We start from the raw sequence: 20,244 nt of genomic DNA on the forward strand, positions 1-20,244 counted from the left end.
TAACATTACAAATGTCAACATTGTCTCTTTCTAAGGATGACAATCAAGACACATGTCATGAGGTGATTCTTGATGTTTGGAACTGTCGTATCTGGTAAATATTTTTCATAAGCTGAATGAACTGAATGTTTCAATGCGGGGTCGACAGGAAACAACAATTTCCTCAACCAATAAAATGAAAGGTTTTAAAAGAAAACTTAGTTCTTGGAGGTCTGCAGTTCAGAAAGGAGATCTGTCGAACTTTCCATCTCTTCTTAATCTGGCAGGAGATAAAGATCTGGATAAGCTGAAAGACTGCATTTTGTGATAACTTATCAAGATTGCAAGATGTATTTTCCATCTATTTCCACTATGAATCTCGACTGGGTTGTCTCACCATTTGATTTTGTAGATAGTGCGGAGGAAATAGATTTCAGTGCTTGCGAATGAAGATGAATTTATTGATCTTAGCACTGATTCCACACTCAAAGGTAAGTTCACCAAGATGAGGCGGCGGTGGCTGCTTTTTGGCTTCGACTGAGAGAGGAGTATCCTAACCTAATGAAGAAAGCAATTAACGCACTTTTGCCCTTTTCAACATCCTATCTATGCGAGCAAGCCTTCTCTGCTATGGTGACAAAATGCAAAGCAAGAAATAGACTGAATAATCTTGAAGATGATTTGCGTGTTTCAATGTCAACTGTTCTCTAAGCATCAATCACAAGTTTCACATTAATGATTAATCGAACAAAATTCTATTGATGTATGTTTACTAAATGACTGTAGTAAAGTTTACCGTATTATGTTGTGATGTACGTTACTTATTATATCATCTTTCAATAAATGAATATATTATACTTCATTTTTTTTAATTCAAGAAAGGGTGTCCCCAGTTTTTAATGTTATTCCCAAGGGAGCCGCGAACTTAAAAAGGTTGGGAAACACTAATCTAGGGTATTGGACTAAGAAATGAGACATCATTAATGGCATCCATCAATCCAGCGTACATATTACCAAATTATCGTATATGTAACGTACGATCCACTGGCAACACTGCACTAGTCCTATATAATACACACTAACGCCAACATCACCTAATTATTCTCTCTAGTTATTAAATATACAAGGCCTCTGCACTGAAACAGAATAGATAGGCAATACTGCAATACACTAAAGTTCAATAGTTCTAGCTTATCCTACAGTTCATTCAAGTGTAAAAAAATGTTGTGCATGGAAACTAGGTGATAGGTGATGTTAATGCCCACTCGGTCAACACTTGGATCCAGATTTCGCTATAAAATAACTGAGCTGGTAACACTGAACTCTGTTCATACGCTAATCTTTAAAATAAATACATCTAATGAAATGTAGCCAACGGTGGAAGCGTAAAATGCGCCTGTCATGATGCAGGTGTGCGCAAAGAAAGCGGAGGATAATTTTATCATGTGATAAAAATATAATGAAACAGAGTTCAATGGGCTAAGAGAGAGCTTAACTGTTAGGCTTTCAACAAGAGATACGAAGTTGCTATCATGGAGCCAATATACGTCGAATGGGTTCAAGTGTTGTAAACACTGATTTACAGTAAACATCTGTACATGGTTGTAGTATTGTGGAGTTTTTTTAATAACTTCTCGAATATGGCTGAACATGTTTTTGCGTGAAATATGGTAAATAATTCATTTTTGTTGTAATAACAATTAATGAGATAGTAAATAATTGTACTATTTCTTGCTAATGAGTAGTGTGTAGGTTAGTGCCTGTTTATGCGAATGATTTACTGCATAGACTTGATGTAGGTTAACTGCATGTTTATATTGCAGCACAACATTGTAATGCTGATGTTTGAGGCGGATCCCGCGCATTACCAGTTGTGTTCCGTATTGGGACACTGCTGCGAAGACATTGCCACTGTGCATCTTGCACGACATCTCCCGTCTGGTACATTGGTGGCTGTTAAGAAATTCAACATGGACAAATCCAAGGAGGAAGCAAGTCTTATCCAGGTAAGTATTGGTATTACCACAGTCTATTATATACAGTCACGAAGTTTGAGTTTTGAGGGTGCTAGAAACAATAGACTGTAACGGTACTATTTTGCATTGCCTGTAATGAGGCGATATTAGCGATCCTAGTGGTGAGCAACTATCTAATGTTTGCATATTTACTACGTATTGAGCTTCGCGACTGTATATACTAGATTGTGGTATTACTTTTGTCATCATTGTTCCTCCACCTTTTCCATCATCTGTGGTCCGAGTGTTGAAATTATACACTTGGTCCTAGAGAAAATTGCTGAGATACCTTGAAAATGTCTAGGATTTATAGCATGGAGTAGTAGAAATTGGATGTGATCACTGGGAGAGCTGTATGCCCACTCAAAATATACTCCCACAATAATAATAATAATAATAATCCTTGGCGCTACAGACCACGAAAGGCCAAGACCGATCAGCTGGCTGCTGGCCTCATGGCCACATGCCGAAGCAGAGGTGGACTACCATCCAACCAGAATGGAGGTATTGTGTGGTTAGCACGATGAGCCCCCCAGCCGTTATAGCTGGTTTTTGTAACTGGATTTCGCTACCTATCGTAGCTCCCCAAGTGCATGACGATGCTGGGTGGGCACCGGTCCCATACACTGGCCGAAATTTCATGAGAAAATTTCTTCCCCCATGAGGACTCGAACCAGCGTGCATTCCATAACGCGAGTCCTAGGCAGGATGCTTCAGACCACGACTCCACCTCATTTATATATCAAAATCGTCGTGCGTGAATGAAGAACACCGCCATATTTCCTGAATGTGACGTAATTTGAGGGAGGGAATAAAAGGGTTTTCAGTGTCGTCAACACCTCTCATATGTTACACACCTAACCTAAACTCTCACACAATACAACAAACCAAACCAAATCTAACCTAGTCTAACCTCTCACATAATATTACACATCTAACCTAACTTAACCTGTCACAGTACTACACACCTGTGGTAACATTCCTCATGTTTAGTATAATTTCGTTTGCAAATGTTGTTCCTCCTGCTGTATGCCATGTCGGAAGCCTCCTAGTGGAAGAAGTGGAATGTGATGACAGGCGACTCTCTCTCCGCTGCTCATAATTACATAATTTAAATGTGTGTTTTTTAAGTTAACATGCAAAGAAGTAAATGGAAATGATGATGTTAAAGCCGAAAAACTGTTATTAGGTACAATAATATTTGTGCTGTTAGTGACTGGAAATGTGAAACTTAATCCTGGCCTGTAATGAATTTGGAAAAACTACAAGCTAAGTTATGTTGGAGAATCAGAATAAAGAAATATCGGCTGGACGAAGTGGCATCAGTGATCTAAAAACTATGTTTGCTGCTTTCTTGGAAAAGTTTGAAATCATTACAAATGATATTGATGAAGGAAGAAATGAACAAATTTGCTGAAGGAACCATAGATCGCCTTAAGAAGTTGCAAGACAGGTGTGAGATGCTAAAAACAGCAACAAAGGAAAACTAATATTGTTATTTTCAGTATAAATAAATCCACTAATGAGAGGAATTTTGAATTGTGAATATTATGTCGGACATTTTATATAATAGACTAGGAATAGAAGATGCAGATTGATGGATTGATTGCGTGTTTAGATTAGGCAAAAAAAAAAAAAAGAGGTTTACGGCATATTATTGTGAACTTCACGTCTTTTGCAAAGAAAATGGAAGTTTTCGTGAAATGCAAATATTTATCTGGTACAAAAATTCGAATTGAAAATGATTTTTCTGTAGAAATGAGGAATACAAGAAATGAGTTAAAAAAATATTTAATGGATGCTAAAAGAAAAGATCACAGAGCATTTCTAAGACGAGATAAATTAATTGTAAATGGGAAACAATTTGATTTAGATTACTGTAGAAGAAACGTCATCGATTCAAACAAAAGACAAACAGCTACAACTGCTTCGCAAGAAAAGGAAGTGACTCAGTGCAATCTGATAGAAGAGAAGCAAGTAGACATGACCACATCCCTGAGAGAGAACTCAAGGCACGTGGATCAAGAATGTGTCGAAGCAGCGAGAACTGACGTCACATTGAAAGCACAGCGGAGAAACGCAAAATCATTATCAGCTGGGGAAGCTGCGTCACCGGAGATTGTGAGGACATCAGCTGGGAGCATCTTACAATTAGACAGACAACGACAGAGTGACATGGCAGCAGACATATGAAATTAGTTTTGGATGACTGACAACAATACAAATACTGAGGTAATAACAAGAAGCCGGAGGGTCCATAACACAGGTCAGGATGACAAAGTAACTATAACATTGTTGTTTACCGCACCATGGCCTATTTCAATTTATGTACTGTATTCATTGTACGTATTCCACAGAAACTAATTTAGGAGAATTCTAAAGTACAAAAGGGGATTATGTACTGTCAACCTAATAATACAAATTAAAAATGCCACTCAGATTACGGACATCTTGGAGGGAACACTTCATTATGTTACTTTGTACAATAATTCAGTTTTACAATTTTTAATGTTTCCCATTTGTCAACTGACTTCTGTGTCACACAATATTATGTGAAGTTAAGTTACTGACTGTTCATAGTGTTGTCGATTTCTTGGTCATATTGTCTAAATTTTGAGTAATGAATGCATTTCTATCTGTTTTCAGTTCTTCAGCATTTTATTATAGGCTTCTTATTTAATGTTGTTGTTTTCTAATGCCAGGCGTTTGACAATAAAGTCATTTGACCTCTTGCACTCCAATATTTTTCAAAGATATTATCATGACCAGCCACTGAAGCACAGATTTTGAGTGTTCCGAATCCATTTCTTGGTTTGAGTTGCACAATGGGCAGTTAGGGGACTGATATATTCCAATTCTATGCAGGTGTATGGCCAAACAATCATGGCCTGTTGCCAATCTAAATGCAGCTACAGACGATTTTCGTGGTAAATCGGGAATTAACTGTGGATTTTGATGCAGAGAGTTCCATTTTTTCCCTTGGGATTGAGTTATCAAATTTTGTTTGTTGAAGGCTTCTTATTTAATTTATTCTTATTGGTTAAAAATTAAGTTGTTACTGTATATACAGATATATTTGTGGTATAATCACTCTGTACATCAGATAAACTTAATTATCTTCTAGTATAATAATGTAATAAAGTATACATATATAGTTGTTTCTCTGCAGCATGAAATAATACTGACAAGACAGCTACAGCATCCAAATGTGCTGCCATACCACGCAGCATTTGTTTCCGGTCCAGAAGTGGTGGTGGTGGCACCTCTAATGGCGTTTGGCTCGTGCAAGGATCTGCTGTCCAGTCACTTCACAGATGGTCTGCCAGAGGCAGCTGTTGCTTTCATTTTGCGTGATGTGCTACAGGGCTTGGACTATATTCACCGTAAGGGCTATATTCACAGGTAGGGAATAAACTTTTACTTTTGAAGATGTCGTTAAATAAATTGCCATTGTGCCATACCAGAAGATCATCTTAGAGGTAACTCTCGTTGCTTCTGCCATGAAATGTTTATTGTAGGAATTTCACGAATTGGTCTCATGAGGAAATTGTCCCATTGATAGCTGCAACAGTAACAAGGATGATTATGTTAATTATGAAGAAATGGTAAAATACCCCGAGAAAACATCATCTTTATCTGGCAGAACTTCCACTTAGATTCACCTATATTTGTATCAGTGTTTCTGGCATGAAAAATTAGCCATTGGACAAATGGTGCACCACATTAAATAAACAATGGAAGGCTCATGCTTTGTATATAATATATAATGTAATAACAAATAGGCTTACAGGAATTTGTACAAAAGAAGTTGTTAGAATATAGAATATTGTTGCAGGGCAGTGCGTGCTAGCCACATTTTGGTGTCAGGCTGTGGGCGGGCATGCCTATCAGGACTGCGCTATGCATGCCGCATTGTGGAGCATGGTCGATGGCAGAGGTCTGTCCACTCATTCCCACGTAGCACTGCATGTAACCTCAACTGGCTCAGTCCTGAGGTACTGGAGCAGGTAAGGAGATTTGTCTGCCATGGCTCTGTTATGAGTTCTGTTCAGCATACACTCAGACCTTGTCGTCTTGTTACAGAACCTGCATGGCTATAATGAGAAGTCAGATGTGTACAGCTTAGGCATGACGGCATGTGAACTCGCCAATGGGGTAGTTCCATTTGCAGACATGCCGACCACACTCATGTTAACTGAAAAGGTGCGAGGATGCGCACCTCAGCTGCTGGACCACTCAACATTGCCACCCCTTTATGAAGAAGATGGTGGACAGCACACAGCACTGCACGGTAATAGTAAACAATAAAATTCACCTTGTGTAGGTCCTTCGATACTTTTCTTGTAACAAGTAATGAAGAGGCTGATGTTTCAACATTTCCACACTTTTCATTTCATCAAGTTTTTTACAAGAGCTGGACTTAGAACAATGAAAGATCGTTTTAAAAAAATTCTAAAAGCCTAAGAGTGAAATACCAGACATGAGCCAGCCAAGTGTCTCATTCAAAACCCACAACCTGACTTGAGTAGACCTCTAGATTGAATAGATGTAAATATGTACTCCTTGTAAGTCACAGTATTCACTGGTGATTCCATGTGTAAGCAGTGTCAAATGAAGGTGGATCTTCTTCACATCTTCCTTAAATATTTTGAATCGAATGAAGCTCGGTGAATGACCTTGGAAATTTACCTTGGAGTTATCTGTCGAGATCCTGTGAAGGAGATGGACAGTGGATGTATTTAATAGATCTGAATGCTTACAACATTTTGTCACTCTGGGGGAAAAAAGGTATAGTTGATGGCTGCTTGTTGAGGCCAGTTTCCTATTTCAAATCCTTATTTGAACTGTTCTAACAGTTAGGCAGCTTTTACACTATCAAGTGTGCCGATCAGGTTTTGAACCTGATGAGTAGTCATATGTTGAATGTGAATAGTGGATAACAGCAACCGCATTGTTTTACTGGGCTGTCAGGTTCCTTGATGCCAAATGTTGATGAAGTGGGGTGTAGGCGGTAATACAAGCATTCACACTAACCAGTTTCCTTGACAGGTTTCAAAATTGGAGTACTGCAGTTTATTAAGACAATTAAGCACAAAAGATGTAAATTCGTCCTTCTTCTTTCCCAACTCATTTTCCACCATATCATCAGACATTTTTACCACACTCATCCATGTACCAATCTCCTAGCCACCTGTTATTCAATTAATTCCCTCAAGAAACCTCCCCATTCCAGCCTTCTCCTCCCCAAACCTGTCAACTCAATGCATCTGTACCTCCTCTAGATTTTGCTTAACACCAGAATCTCAAATTATAGCTGTAGAGTTTATGTAACCCCGAAATCATTCTTGTGCAAATATTGTTGTTAGAGAACTCTTATAGGTGTTTTTGTGTTTCTGAAAATTATCACTATTGCTTGCAGACTCAGGCGTAGGAGACAGTGTAGCAAGCAACATGCTGCAGCTCAAAGCCATGCAGCAGCGTCGTTTTTCAGATGCATTCCACCAGCTGGCCGAGTTGTGCCTGCAGCGTGAACCTGCTCTGCGTCCCTCTGCCAGTCAACTCCTTGCCCATTCCTTCTTCAAGCAGTGTCGTCAACGTCACGGTGATGCCTCACCCACCGTGCCACAGCTTCTGCATCCAGTCATGCCAATTTGTGACCGCAGAGTTGACAGTCAAGGTTTGTAGTGCATTTAATGACTTAATTTACTTTATACAAAATTGACACAAAATAGCAATTGATGTATGTGAAACTGACTCGAAATTTGTGGTAAGTGGAAGAACATAGGCCATTATAAAGCAATAACTTTTTGTGTTAAAATTTACTTCAATTAGAAAAATTCTGAAAGCAAAAGATTTTACATCTTAAATAGTTAATATTAATTTTATATAATAACCATAGTTCTTAAATACCGGTAAATATGCAATAATTTCAAAATAATGTTTGACATTAATTATACGATTTAGTGAAATTTATACAAATTATTTAACAACTGTCCTATTTGTGTACTAATTACTGCATGAAATGAAACTCGCACAGCTTATCTAAAAGGTTAGTTCATTAATTGTATTCAATCATAGTCACCCTTGATGGTTGAGTGGTTACTGTGCTAGCATGTAGATCCAAAATTCGCGAATTCAAATCCTGTTAAGGGAACTAGGTAGTGATTAGATATTAAAAATCAGATTTTTTATTTTGTGTTTAAAAAAAGTACAAAACTTGCTCTTTAAAACTAACTATATATATATATATATATATATATATATATATATATATAGTGGGGAGTATTTCTGCATGTAAGCTCTTTCAATTCGGCGGTGCATGTAATTCACACATTCTTTTTTTTTTTTTTAATGCAGTTTTCCGTAAGTTGATATTTTTCAAACTTAAGTGCATTTTTCTTTGAAGTTACTGAATCAATTTGCATGACATTTTTACAGTGTTTTCTGCAGCCTGTGTTCTACAAAGTAGACCTATGGGTTTATGAATATCACACATGTAACATGAGGAAAAAAAATATATATGCATTGAAAAACTGGAAAAAATGTTAAACAAAGTTCAGTATTTTTTCTGTTTCACTAGGGGTGAAATATTTAACTAAATTTTTCTTTAGAATTTAGAATATACATTACTAGATAACTTAAAAAAAATACAAGGTATATGAGTAGATAGTAGCAAATGTGCACCTGAAGAATGAGGTACATTTAGCAAAATGGGAAAACAGGTTATCAGTTAGGGCCTTTCTTTTGCACTTGGATACGAAACTAATTAGTTGTCTTTTATGCCACTGAATTCAGAATGATTGATTGTATAACCATGGAAATTTTTATTCCACTCTGAACACTAAAAGCTTAGAAATATTGAACTAAACTTTTTTACTGAAATTCTTAAATCACACCAGCATTACTACTCATTCCCCTTAAAATTATTTTTTTCAAGGCTACTGATATAAAAATTCTTAGCTTGACTTTTTTTTTACAAGGAAGTATAGTATTGCCTCAGTTTGGTGGACTTCATTTTAGCGCACTTTTCAGTGTTGCGTTCATATTTTAATTTCCACACTAAAATCCCATACACTATAATTAAAAAATATTTCATTTTTACGACATTATTACTTGTGATCATTTCATTATTATGTACGAAAATTTTTAAAGGTGATAATTTTACATGCTTATTTTGTCTCTTGTTGGTTGCAGATTTTATATATTCTGTGCGTCTCTTCTTTATTTTGAACATGTTGACTGGAAACATATTATTTTATGTAAAGTGCAGCATCTTGGCTTGCATATGATCTTTATCCTACATTGTGTATGGCAAGAATGATTTGATTCTCATGTTACTAGGTGAACTTCAATAGTTTGCAGAAGATAAATTGAGATAAACAAACCAAACTGAAGTTAAGAACTAGGCTAACTTCAAATTTTGATTGTACTATGATATTGCGTGTATATTATTTGTTGTATGTAGTAACTCTTTTTTAAGTGATTAATTTCTGTGTGTTATAATTATAAAATTTACTGTTATGTACTTATATATTCCTTGTAGTTTTATATAGATACTAGTGGCTTGTGCAGCAAATGCTGCTGCAAACTAAGTTCGTTAGACGTTCAAATAAAAATTTTTCAGATTTATTTTCAATGAAGATTACTTGTCTTTTTGATAGTTATTTGCTTCCATAATAATGAAACATACTCCCTCTGAATGGATTTTTTTAGGCCAAATACTTTTTCTTGAACCTACCCAACTTCAGTTTTTGAGTTTCAACGCGAAAACGCAAGTATCAATGTCAGGACGATAGCAGTAGCTATTTCAGGTCAGTTGGCAAAAGTTAAAAAAATGTCAGGTTTGCTAAGCTTTCGAACAATAGCATTTTCGTATAGCTGCTGCATGTAGAACTTGAAATGTAGAGCGTAAAATCATTTTATCCTACTAAGAGATCTTGCTGAAATGATCTGGAAACTACAAAATTTTCTAGGCCTCTTGTTTTATCAGTAAGTAATACCTTTTGATCTTTCCTTAGGAACTAATTTTTGCGCTCTCTTGAGCCAATACTGAAGACAATGACACATATCAATGTCTACACTACACCGCCATTAAGTATATGGAAAAAGATCCAACCCCACTGGGTTAATAAGTATAAAAATATTTGATTTTTAATAACAATATTATTATCTTACTTAAGTTTTGTAGTTATATATAGCAACCACTCAGTAAATTATAGAAATGAAGATCTAAATTAAGATATTCTCTACATTTACTTACATAACCTCAAAACGTTTCACTTTCATGTCATCAATATAGCATCAATATTATGTACAATTAATGAAAAATAGACGCATCATGATATTAACTATAATAATATTTAATTTCTAATGGTAACAATGTCATCAAACCACCTCAAGTTTTGTAGATTTGAATATCCAATACACAGCTGTACTCAGAAAATTATACACTGCAGAATCAGTTTTTAATAACAAATTGAATTGAGCTCTAAATATGTCGGCAATCCTGCTGGTCATGGCCTTCGTGTAATAGCCTATTGTTTATTGTAGTGTGTGTTTTGTTCTGAAATTCAGTCAAGTCGGCCGTGATTCAATAAAATTAGTTCTCAAAAGTGACAACAGATGGATTTTGGAAAATAGGAAAATTATGTAGGAAAATTGGCATTTCACTGAAAACTACTACTTTTCCGAAAAACTTTGGGTTCCAAGCTTCAAAACGAGGGGCCATTTATTAAAATCCGTTCAGCCGTTTTCCCGTAATTTCCATTACCAGTTCGAATTATATATATAGATAGTGAGTTTCTTGAGTTTGTCGAATTTTACATGGACTCTAAACACAACTGCAGTAAATGAAAGCTAAAGTATGTTGTGAAATAACTCTGCATTATCTAATGTAAAATCAAAACTACTTCTTTCTCTTTTTCTTCTTCTTCTTTCTTTCAAGTATTAGGCCCTATGGTCTGTTACGATCTCACAGTTGAATTTTCAACCCAGCATTTCATTGGATGACCTAGAGGTCCCTTTCCGTTTGGACAATAGTGAAACATGGCTTTTGGGATTCCATTTGTATGAATGCAATGCAAATGATATAATCCAATTTGTTCTGATAATGTCGTATGTGATGCATTACAGTGTCTAATTGTAATTCTGCCATTACATCCTCATTAGTTTATGATCCCATTTGGTATATCCTGCTGTGTATCTCAACAACTTTGTTTGGATAAACCTTCCTTTTTTCATTACTGGTATAATGTACTTTCCAAATTAAGTATAAATATTATTTTCTGATGTTTGTTACACTGAGATTTCACTGTATAGCAGAGAGTCCTGCGTCATAGATTGATATTGTTAAAAAAACTCCCTGAGTGACAAGGCTCCATACAAATTTACTGGCTTATTGTTTTATTAATATAGAAAATAATGAATTTTGCTTCACATGTACTGTCATTCCAGAAATGTAATTCTATTCTGTTATAGTAGCAGAAGTTCATAACAATTTTAGTTGACCATATCTTGGAGTATTAGGAACCTTAAAAGTTTTCTTCACTTGTTTCAGATGATCTGGCATCCATTTTGGCTGCTGAGAAATTGGCCGAGCTAGAAATTGAACCTGATCAATGGGACTTTTGAACTGCCTTGTTGTTGTTTGTTAGCAGCTCTTCTGTGAAGAGCGATGCAGTGTGTGTAATTTATGTGATCGCAGGGAATAAAATAATTGTTATCCAGTCCCTGTCTTCCTCGTATTTATATATTTAACTTGTTTAGTTTCGATGTATTTTATAATGAAAATGTTTTACATAAATCTCTTTAGATTATTACTGCTAATAAAAGGTATGTAGTATAAGATTTTAAAATGTAAAACTGATATTGATTGAATTGCAATTATTATTATTATTATTATTATTATTATTATTATTATTATTATTATTATGATCATCATCATTATCTTCTTCTTTTATGTCTTTAATTCTGCAGTGCTCGGGAAAAGTGATATAAGTCAGTTTCCACAAACCTTTTTTGATAATTTATTGACAACTTACACTGGTTTATGTCGATTTGATTTTTTTTCTTTATGAATTATTGTAATAGGAGGAATACTTATGTATTTTTTCCAAGAGCGCAGATGTTCCGTAAGTTGTCAATAAATTATCAAAAAAAGGTTTGTGGAAACTGACTTGTGTCACTTTTCCCAAGCACTGCAGAATTAAGGACTGGCTTATAATATCACTCTAAATTCAGGGACGTATTCTGCGGACTACCGGGGCTACCGGCGGTAGCCCAAGGAAATTACAAAAGAAAAAGTTTATAATATAACATAATGTAATAATTTTGTATTATTAGTTTTACCACAGTAATTAAAATTAAAGTAATTGTTAGATTTATATGCGCTCTCTGCTCTCGAAAAGAAACAAGTTGTCAAGGCGGCATCACTGGAGAAACCACTTGCTACGTGAGGTAGCCTGTGACCGTACCGCGCACGCTGTCCGGTCGCACAACTGCCCATCCCCCTGCTCTCTTCTGTTTCCAACATGCAGTGTAAGGCCGGGTGAGTTGCCGCTCTCGTGATCGGTTTCTTCGCAGGAGCGAAGCAACAGTACGCTTAGCACGCTAGCTCATGAATGTAATTGTGTTCTTGCAGTGCAGTATTTTAAATTTGTGATTTGTTCGAATGTCTAAGAGTTATATTAATTGTGAATTATTAAGTTTTTAATTTCCCAATTAAGTGATATTGTGAAAAATATGGCAGAACAAGTTTCTGGAGAGTTTTGTGTTCAAAATGACTGTGTAATAGAAGGTTTATTAAAAGTGCCTTTTAACTGTCGTACATACAACGAGGAAGTTGAAATTGTGAAAATGGAAAGACCAACTCCTGAGTTAAATTTGTCCATGGACGTAAAAGAAAAACAGCGTGAGTACACACGCCATTTCACTTCAACATCATATGGTAAGTGGAATTGGTTGTGTGGTAGTTCTAAACTGTCTAAACTATTTTGCTGGCCATGTTTGTTATTTAGCCGCGAAACTAATGTGTGGTCAAAAGAGGGTTTTCTAATATCAACTCCTTTCGAACGGCAGTCCTAAAACACGACAAATCAAAAGCTCATATTTGTAGTAGCATGAACTTTGCAAACTTTGGGAAGACAAGAATTGATATACAGCTAGATAAGCAAAAAGCTCTACATATCAACCAACACAATGCTCCTGTGGAAAAAAAATCGGGAGATTTTACTGCATCTTATTAACGCAGTCTGCTTTCTAGGAAAACAAGAATTGGCTTTTCGGGATCATAATGAGAGTGTGGAATCAGACAATAGAGGAAATTATATTGAATATTTAAGTTCCTTAAGTGAATTTGACCATTTACTGGCCAATCATCTTGAGAGTTCAACAGTATTTCGTGGTACTTCTCTCGCAATTCATAATGACTTAATATTTGCTATAAGTGGGGTTATGATAAAGAACATAAAATCTGAAATAGAAGAAGCACCTTTTGCGGCCATTGTTGTTGATGAAACAAGTGACTGCTCTAATCAGAGTCAATTGTCCACTGTTTTAAGACACGTCGATAGTACTGCCAATGTTCAAGAACGTTTTATAGGATTCACAAATGTCAGTTCGGGCAAAACTGCTGCTGCTTGGTTTCAGCATGTGGAAGGTGTTATAGCAGAATACAATGTCGGCAATAAGTTAATTGCACAGACATACGAAGGTGCTTCAGTTATGGCGGGAAATATTAATGGCTTAAAAACAAAAGTTCAAGGAAAGTATCCTCAAGCACTATTTGTCCATTGTTACAGCCATGTTCTCAATTTAGTTTTGCAACAAACTACTTCATCCATTCCAGAATGCCGCATTTTTTTTTCAAAACACTGTCGGGTTTAGCTGCATTTTTCTCATCATCTCCCAGAAAAACTCAAGAATTTATGAAAAAGAAACTCCCAAAAGTAGCACCAACTAGATGCAATTTTACATCTCGGCTTGTAAATACAGTAAAGTAATACAGAGAACAACTGACTGCTTTCTTTGAAAATATCATTTGTAATGACTCTGAAGAAAACTGGGTTGATGATGTAATTGTGCAGGCTCAAGGATATTTGTATTTTTTCACACAGTTTCAGAATATATTTCTTCTTGAAGTCTATGCTAGAGTGTTCGCACATACAGATGTGCTCTACAATATTCTTCAGACAAAAAGTCTAGACATAGCATACTGCTTGCAAGCGGGATCAAAGTTAAAAAATACTATATTCGAGTTCAGACGTAGTATGTTTCCGTCCATATGGAGTAATATGGAAAATGAAAATTCTTCAGCCAATACAATGGAACCACCATTAAAGCGAAGAAAAGGAGATGATGAATTGAAATACAGGCAGCTGTACTACAGCATACTAGATTGTATGCACATGGAAATTACTGACAGATTTTCTGATTATGGAAAGCTTCAGTTCACATATCTTCTAGATTCTAAAAAATTTTCTGCTTATAGAGAAAACTTCCCGAATGAGGCACTAAACAAATTATTATTTCAGTCCTATAACAGTCACTTTGATCAAGTACGTTTGAAAAATGAATTAAGTGTAATATATTCAGCAGAGGTCTTTGATTTTTCGAACAAACCTATCCATGAAATAATATCTGCCATATATGAAAACCAGCTGAACCAAGTTATTCCTGAAGTCCTTAAATTGGCAACATTAATTGTGACAATACCAGCTATGTCAGCATCGGTAGAAAGAACATTTTCTGCGTTGAAGAGAATAAAATCCTACTGTAGATCAACTCATACACAAGAACGTTTATCCGGCTTGGCACTGATGTCCATTGAAAAGTCATTTCTACAGAAACTTCGCAAGCGGCCCAACTGTAATTTCAATGACGAAGTCATCAAAGTATTTTCGTCCCAATCAAGACGTCTGAAATTCATATATAAATAGGTAAGGAATTTTATTATAGGGACTTTAAAATATATTTTGTGTAATAATAGGGTCAGTGGTAGCCCAGGCCCTTAAACCAGTATACGCCAGTGTCTAAATTTATTATTTCTTTACGATGTAGCCATTGCATTCTGTAATCAACTATTTCATTTTGAAAATGAAATATTTTCATTTAGCTTCATATATTCTGAATCTGTCTTTTCTTACAACTGCCAGTATGGGTCTTAAAATCATGTTTTTGTTACCTTTCATGTAATTTGATCCTTTATAGCAGTATGAATTCATGACCAGTGGGGGAGCACAGTGTTTGGAGCTTTTAAATTCTGGACCATTCTTTCTCCATATTTTGACCTTGGGTTCTTCTTGGAGCCCTGGCCATGGCCAGTTTTGTTGTAGCACTACAGAAGGGGCATATACAGCTCAAAGAATGATGTGGATGCGAACAACATTGCCCCCCATATAACAAGAGCTTAGAACAAAATAAAAACTTCTGTAATTTATACTGGGAGGCAAGATATCAAATGGGTTAAAATATCCAAATAATGGAGCATCGGAAACCAATCAACCATCTTTCTCTATATAATATGACAGTTCATGACATCAGAGGGTTAAGTCCCAGGTGTTGCCAACTTTCACCTCTTCTTTGATTGCCACCAATGTGGTCTAGGAATGCTGAGCAGAATTCATGTCTCAGTTCTACATGTGGGTTTGAATCCCACTTGTATTGATTACCTGGATTTTTTCCAAGTCTTTCTGTAACTTGTTAGGCAAGTATCATGTAATCTCATGGCAAATCCTTAGACTGATTAATACCGAAGTACCATTATCAGCAATTCTATTCACGCTAAATAACCGTACAATTGGTAGTGTGTTTCTAAACAGTCAATAAAGAATTATTTGAAACAAATTTTTCAGTATACATATTATGAAAATCAAATGTTGTTCTATTGCTGTACCGCACTGTTAAGTGATAGATATCCCAAACTAAGCAAGTTTTTACCATTCGCAAATCCTAGTCACAAAAGTCAGGCATGCTATTTGTAAGGTTTTCGTGAGTTTTTAGAAAGTGGTACAGTTGTGGTACTATTAGCAAAAATAAATAAGTTATAACTTGTGTCATAATATATAATAACTATAATATGATTTACATTCAGCTTTCAGTATATAGAAACAGTATTTTGAATTGATATTTTTCTTGCTCCCTGATTTTTTCCACAAATTTTTCAATTATTTGTTTGTAAAAATTTAGTTTCAACTTCATTTTCAAGAGTAAAGTTTTCTCTATAGACATAAGAGAAAGCAGTAACAGTCTATCTTGTCCTTGTGATTACTTGCAAAATATCTTTATCTGTATGAGTGCAGAAAATGAGAGCTCAATCAATGTTGCAGTGAGGAAATTGTCAAAGCTATTATTTGAGTATACACCACACACGGTTGTTGTTAGAAAATATCAAACATGGCTAACAAAATAATTTCTTCAGTTCCTTTGACACTTATCCAATATGCATCCCTGTACTGTGATTAAACAAACATACATATACTCTATTTTTTTCTTTTATGTTGAATTTTTAAATTTGGCAGTACACAGCACTGCCTATCAGTATTTATAATGTTTGTCTTTTCTTGATTACTTCTCCATGAAAAGGGTTTTGATAAAATGTAGTGAATAACATACAATTCCATTGACTGTTTACTTTCCATAGCAATAGTAAGCACTAAAACTGTTACAAAGTCACTATAAACTCACACGTCTCATTAGTAACCAGCTTGCTCACTGCTCAGAGCTTTGCTAGACTTATTCAACCTGAGTTGTGAGTTAGGACCTATGAGGAATGAGTGGTGTGAAGTGTAATATGCACATGCATTGTTTCTTCACGGTTATGACAAGCTTCGTTTAGTTCTCAGAGCAAGAACAAGCATCCCTATTCATACACATTATTGTGTATTTCCAACACTTTCCTTTGAAGCCAAATAAAATACATATTAACTTGTTTAGAATTTACAAATAAAAATTGTCTACCTTTTAAAATTACTGAGCAAGTGCAACATGCTTAGCATGCGTGGAATATTCGACACTGGTTTTTACTACTAGTTCACTGGCCCCTCCTACCCTCTCCTCCCAAACCCTTCACTGCTCACTGCTGCGTACGGATTTTAGAACATATCTTTTGAAGTTTTATTTAGATGTAAGGACAGGTGGTTTTTATTACAGAATTATGATTAAACATTCACAGAAATATACGTACATATAGGTATAACTTAAATCACATTATGATTTAAAAATACATGACATTTTTTACTATACCAATTACCGACAGAAAGTAGCTGTAATTACATTCCTCACATAATATTCAAATAAATCAGAGTTGCTTGGTAACAATATTTCTGTGACTATAAGGATGATGAAAGCATAGCGTCATGCATTACAGCACAATGTTCAGTTCAAGTTAGTCGAGTATGTCTAAGTTCGATATTCGCTGAATATGGCCTGTCGTGTTTGTTCCACCTTGTTATAAAAATAATCGCTGTCCTCCACTCCTACTCCATACTTTAACCGCTTAAGGACTTTAGAACAGATCTTGCGATTAGTTTTTCATATGAAATAAGTTTGTAATGTCTTGGTTTCCTCTCTCATGTTTGATCAGTGCACAATACTAATGGGTACTATAAACATATGCGTTTTTTTTTAAATATATTTTGATTTATTTATACATATATTTTTGTGAATGTCCAGTCATATTAATAACAAGAAACATTACCTATACTCATTACTCTGCGTAACTTTGCAAGATATGTGCCAGACATCCTTATGCAGCTAAAGCATAATGGCGCAGGGAGAGGAGGAACTAGACACCGAGAAAGGCACCAAACGTAAGGAAGGAGAAATATTGCACAAACGCAAAGGGAGCTTCGCTTCTATAAGTTACTTGGTTTTTTTTTTTTAAAGATGGGACATGACAGTTAAGCGGCCGAGCTTGGAACTATAGTGCTATGTTGCCAATATGGACTACCCTGCTGCCAGTTGATGGAAGCTACCAATTGACGTTAAGATGGCTGACGTTAAAACATTCATTGACAATTGACGCAAAGGTAAGAAAACAATACAAAAATCAACAGAAAATCAAACATGAAACGTACCAATGCTAACAACACAGTCTAGTATATACAGTCACGAAGCTTGAGTTTATGAGGTTACTAGGAACATAGACTGTGCAAGTACTATTTCGCATTGTCTGTGATGAGGCGATAGTAGCGATCCTAGTGGTTAGCAACTATCTATGGATGCATATTTATTACGTACTGAGCTTCGTGACTGTATATACTAGACTGTGCTAGAGTTGACGGCAATTCGGAAGGCGGTAGTCTGCTAGCGTTTGCGTCGAGAGAGACAGATAGACATGGCAAGGCAGCGTACAACATTGCCACATCGTACTTCACGAGCACGTGCAATACAAATAGTGCAGGAGAGAATTTAAATTATCAAAAGACAATAATGACCATAGCCGTTGATTACTGTAAGCATGACATCAAACAAACCCTCTTTCCTTCACTAACAATATTCTTTGCACGTTTCTCAATCCCAAAGACGTTATAAAGTATACTAGACTCACACAGAGCGCTGGTGTGCTGTCCAAAATTGAAACCAGTCTGCGCATGTTTACGCCGCCATGCTACTGGTAGAAATAGAGCGGCAAACACAATTGTTCGTTTTGTCTCTGGTGTTTTTAGTGAACAGTTTGAAAGTAATGGCAATAGAATTTTGAAAGATGATAAATATTATCGCCGCGGACTCATGCTTAACATGTCGGCATCATACAATAACGTGCGGCGTGCTTTTAAAACATAATTTTGCCGACCGATTGTTGCTCTGTAGGTTTCACTCTAAGCGTCACGTCTACTTCCTCGATAAGAATAAGCACTAGTTTGTTATATTGTTAAATGGCTATTATTAGTATAATTATTATTATATCATATACGAGTACGCTGGCTTTCTTAACTCTTAATAATAACTCTTTAATAATAATTTTTAATCACATACCTTAATGTTCGTCATCAGCACAAGACATTGCAACCTCGGTTTTAGTCCACGTGGATTAGACAAGTAAGTGTCATTTAATAATGGAAGCAGCTTATTAGTTGTAATATTGAAATTGAGGCGAGTGATTGGAGCGGCGACACAAGAAATTGAAAACAATAATGCAATTAAATATCAAAGACCTGCCGAATGTTATGCACGGGGCCGCTCAAAGACCTGCCGAATGTTAACCACGAGAGCGCGGCGATAATATCATCCCTGTTTAATTTTCCAAGCCATTTGCAAAAGGTACGATATAATATTATCTCTGTTGTTACAATATCAATATCATTAAAAATCAATCAGTAGTTTACGACAATAAAGAATACTTACCAGACTGTAGAGAAATCCCACTGAGTGAATTATTTAGACTAACACATCAGATGTTAAAACATTAGTGGAAAGATAAATTTTTGTTTTTATTATGTAAATGAATTTATCTGCAAGAGTATAAACTTTCATTCAAGATCCATAAAAGGATAAATAAATATACAGATAATAAATAAATAAATAAATAGCTATAATAGCTAAGCCGTCTTTGTGAACTTATGATTCAGAGTTCACCTATAAATAACTCTTTTACATTTTGCCGGACATATATTTTATTAACAAAAGCAAGGAATGGCATTTTATTGATATTGCATATGTGCATAAAAATTATGTACCATCACTCCGCAAGCAATGATAATATATCTATTTTATTTATTTAAAATAAAAATACAATACCGGTATGTAAAAAATCCACACATGAAAAGTATGTGTTTTTTTTATCTTGCATAAAGTGATTGTTTAGTTTTTAGGTCTTCATATTACCTATTGTTTGCAATTTATTAGGTACCGGTACCGATACTTTTTATAATTGATAGCATTCCCTTTATTAATTGAGGAATGAATTCAATGTAATTTGGCTAACTTCGCACATTATATTTTGCCAGATTACCTAATGTCCTGTGGTCTAGAAGTATCGGTAATATAATTTTCGATTCTCTAAAACTTAACAACAGGTCTGTACTGATTATCACATATTTATTTCACTTAAGAATTTGATTATAATAAGAACTTGTGTAATCAAGGTGCATATATTTATGTCTTGTGATCTAAGAGTAATGTATGTTAATATAATATTAGAGTCTCTGAAACCTAACAATTTGCTGATTATCGTAAAATTATGCAATCTATAATGTGTATTGTGTAGGCCTATTTATGGATGTATGAGTATGTTTTCTATAAATTGCTGCGT

The 20,244-nt window shown here is 35.4% G+C and overlaps 1 protein-coding gene across 2 annotated transcripts; it reads left to right on the forward strand.

Annotated features, from left to right (window-relative positions):
* Nucleotides 1-335: 335 nt before the first annotated feature.
* Stlk (Ste20-like kinase) lies at nucleotides 336-16,611 on the forward strand. Of its 2 annotated transcripts, none has more exons than XM_069847591.1 (7): nucleotides 336-470; nucleotides 1,803-1,985; nucleotides 5,164-5,396; nucleotides 5,830-6,001; nucleotides 6,078-6,285; nucleotides 7,414-7,671; nucleotides 11,551-16,611. In XM_069847591.1, exons 1-7 carry the CDS (start codon nucleotides 426-428, stop codon nucleotides 11,622-11,624), a joined length of 1,173 nt encoding a protein of 390 aa, XP_069703692.1. In that variant the 5' UTR covers nucleotides 336-425; the 3' UTR covers nucleotides 11,625-16,611. The 2 variants fall into 2 exon arrangements, with proteins under 2 accessions (XP_069703692.1, XP_069703693.1); XM_069847592.1 differs by lacking the exon at nucleotides 336-470 and adding an exon at nucleotides 1,380-1,649.
* The last annotated feature ends 3,633 nt before the right edge of the window (nucleotides 16,612-20,244 follow it).

This window comes from Periplaneta americana, chromosome 15, assembly GCF_040183065.1.
Source record: "Periplaneta americana isolate PAMFEO1 chromosome 15, P.americana_PAMFEO1_priV1, whole genome shotgun sequence".
Classification (NCBI taxonomy): Eukaryota; Metazoa; Arthropoda; class Insecta; order Blattodea; family Blattidae; genus Periplaneta; species Periplaneta americana.

Bases quoted from the DNA above. Each gene is read 5' to 3' on its own strand.
- Stlk (XM_069847591.1), top strand. From the start codon at position 426: ATGAAGATGAATTTATTGATCTTAGCACTGATTCCACACTCAAAG. The intron at 5,397-5,829 runs GTAGGGAATAAA...ATATTGTTGCAG, and splicing joins CGTAAGGGCTATATTCACAG to GGCAGTGCGTGCTAGCCACA. The intron at 6,286-7,413 runs GTAATAGTAAAC...TATTGCTTGCAG, and splicing joins ACAGCACACAGCACTGCACG to ACTCAGGCGTAGGAGACAGT.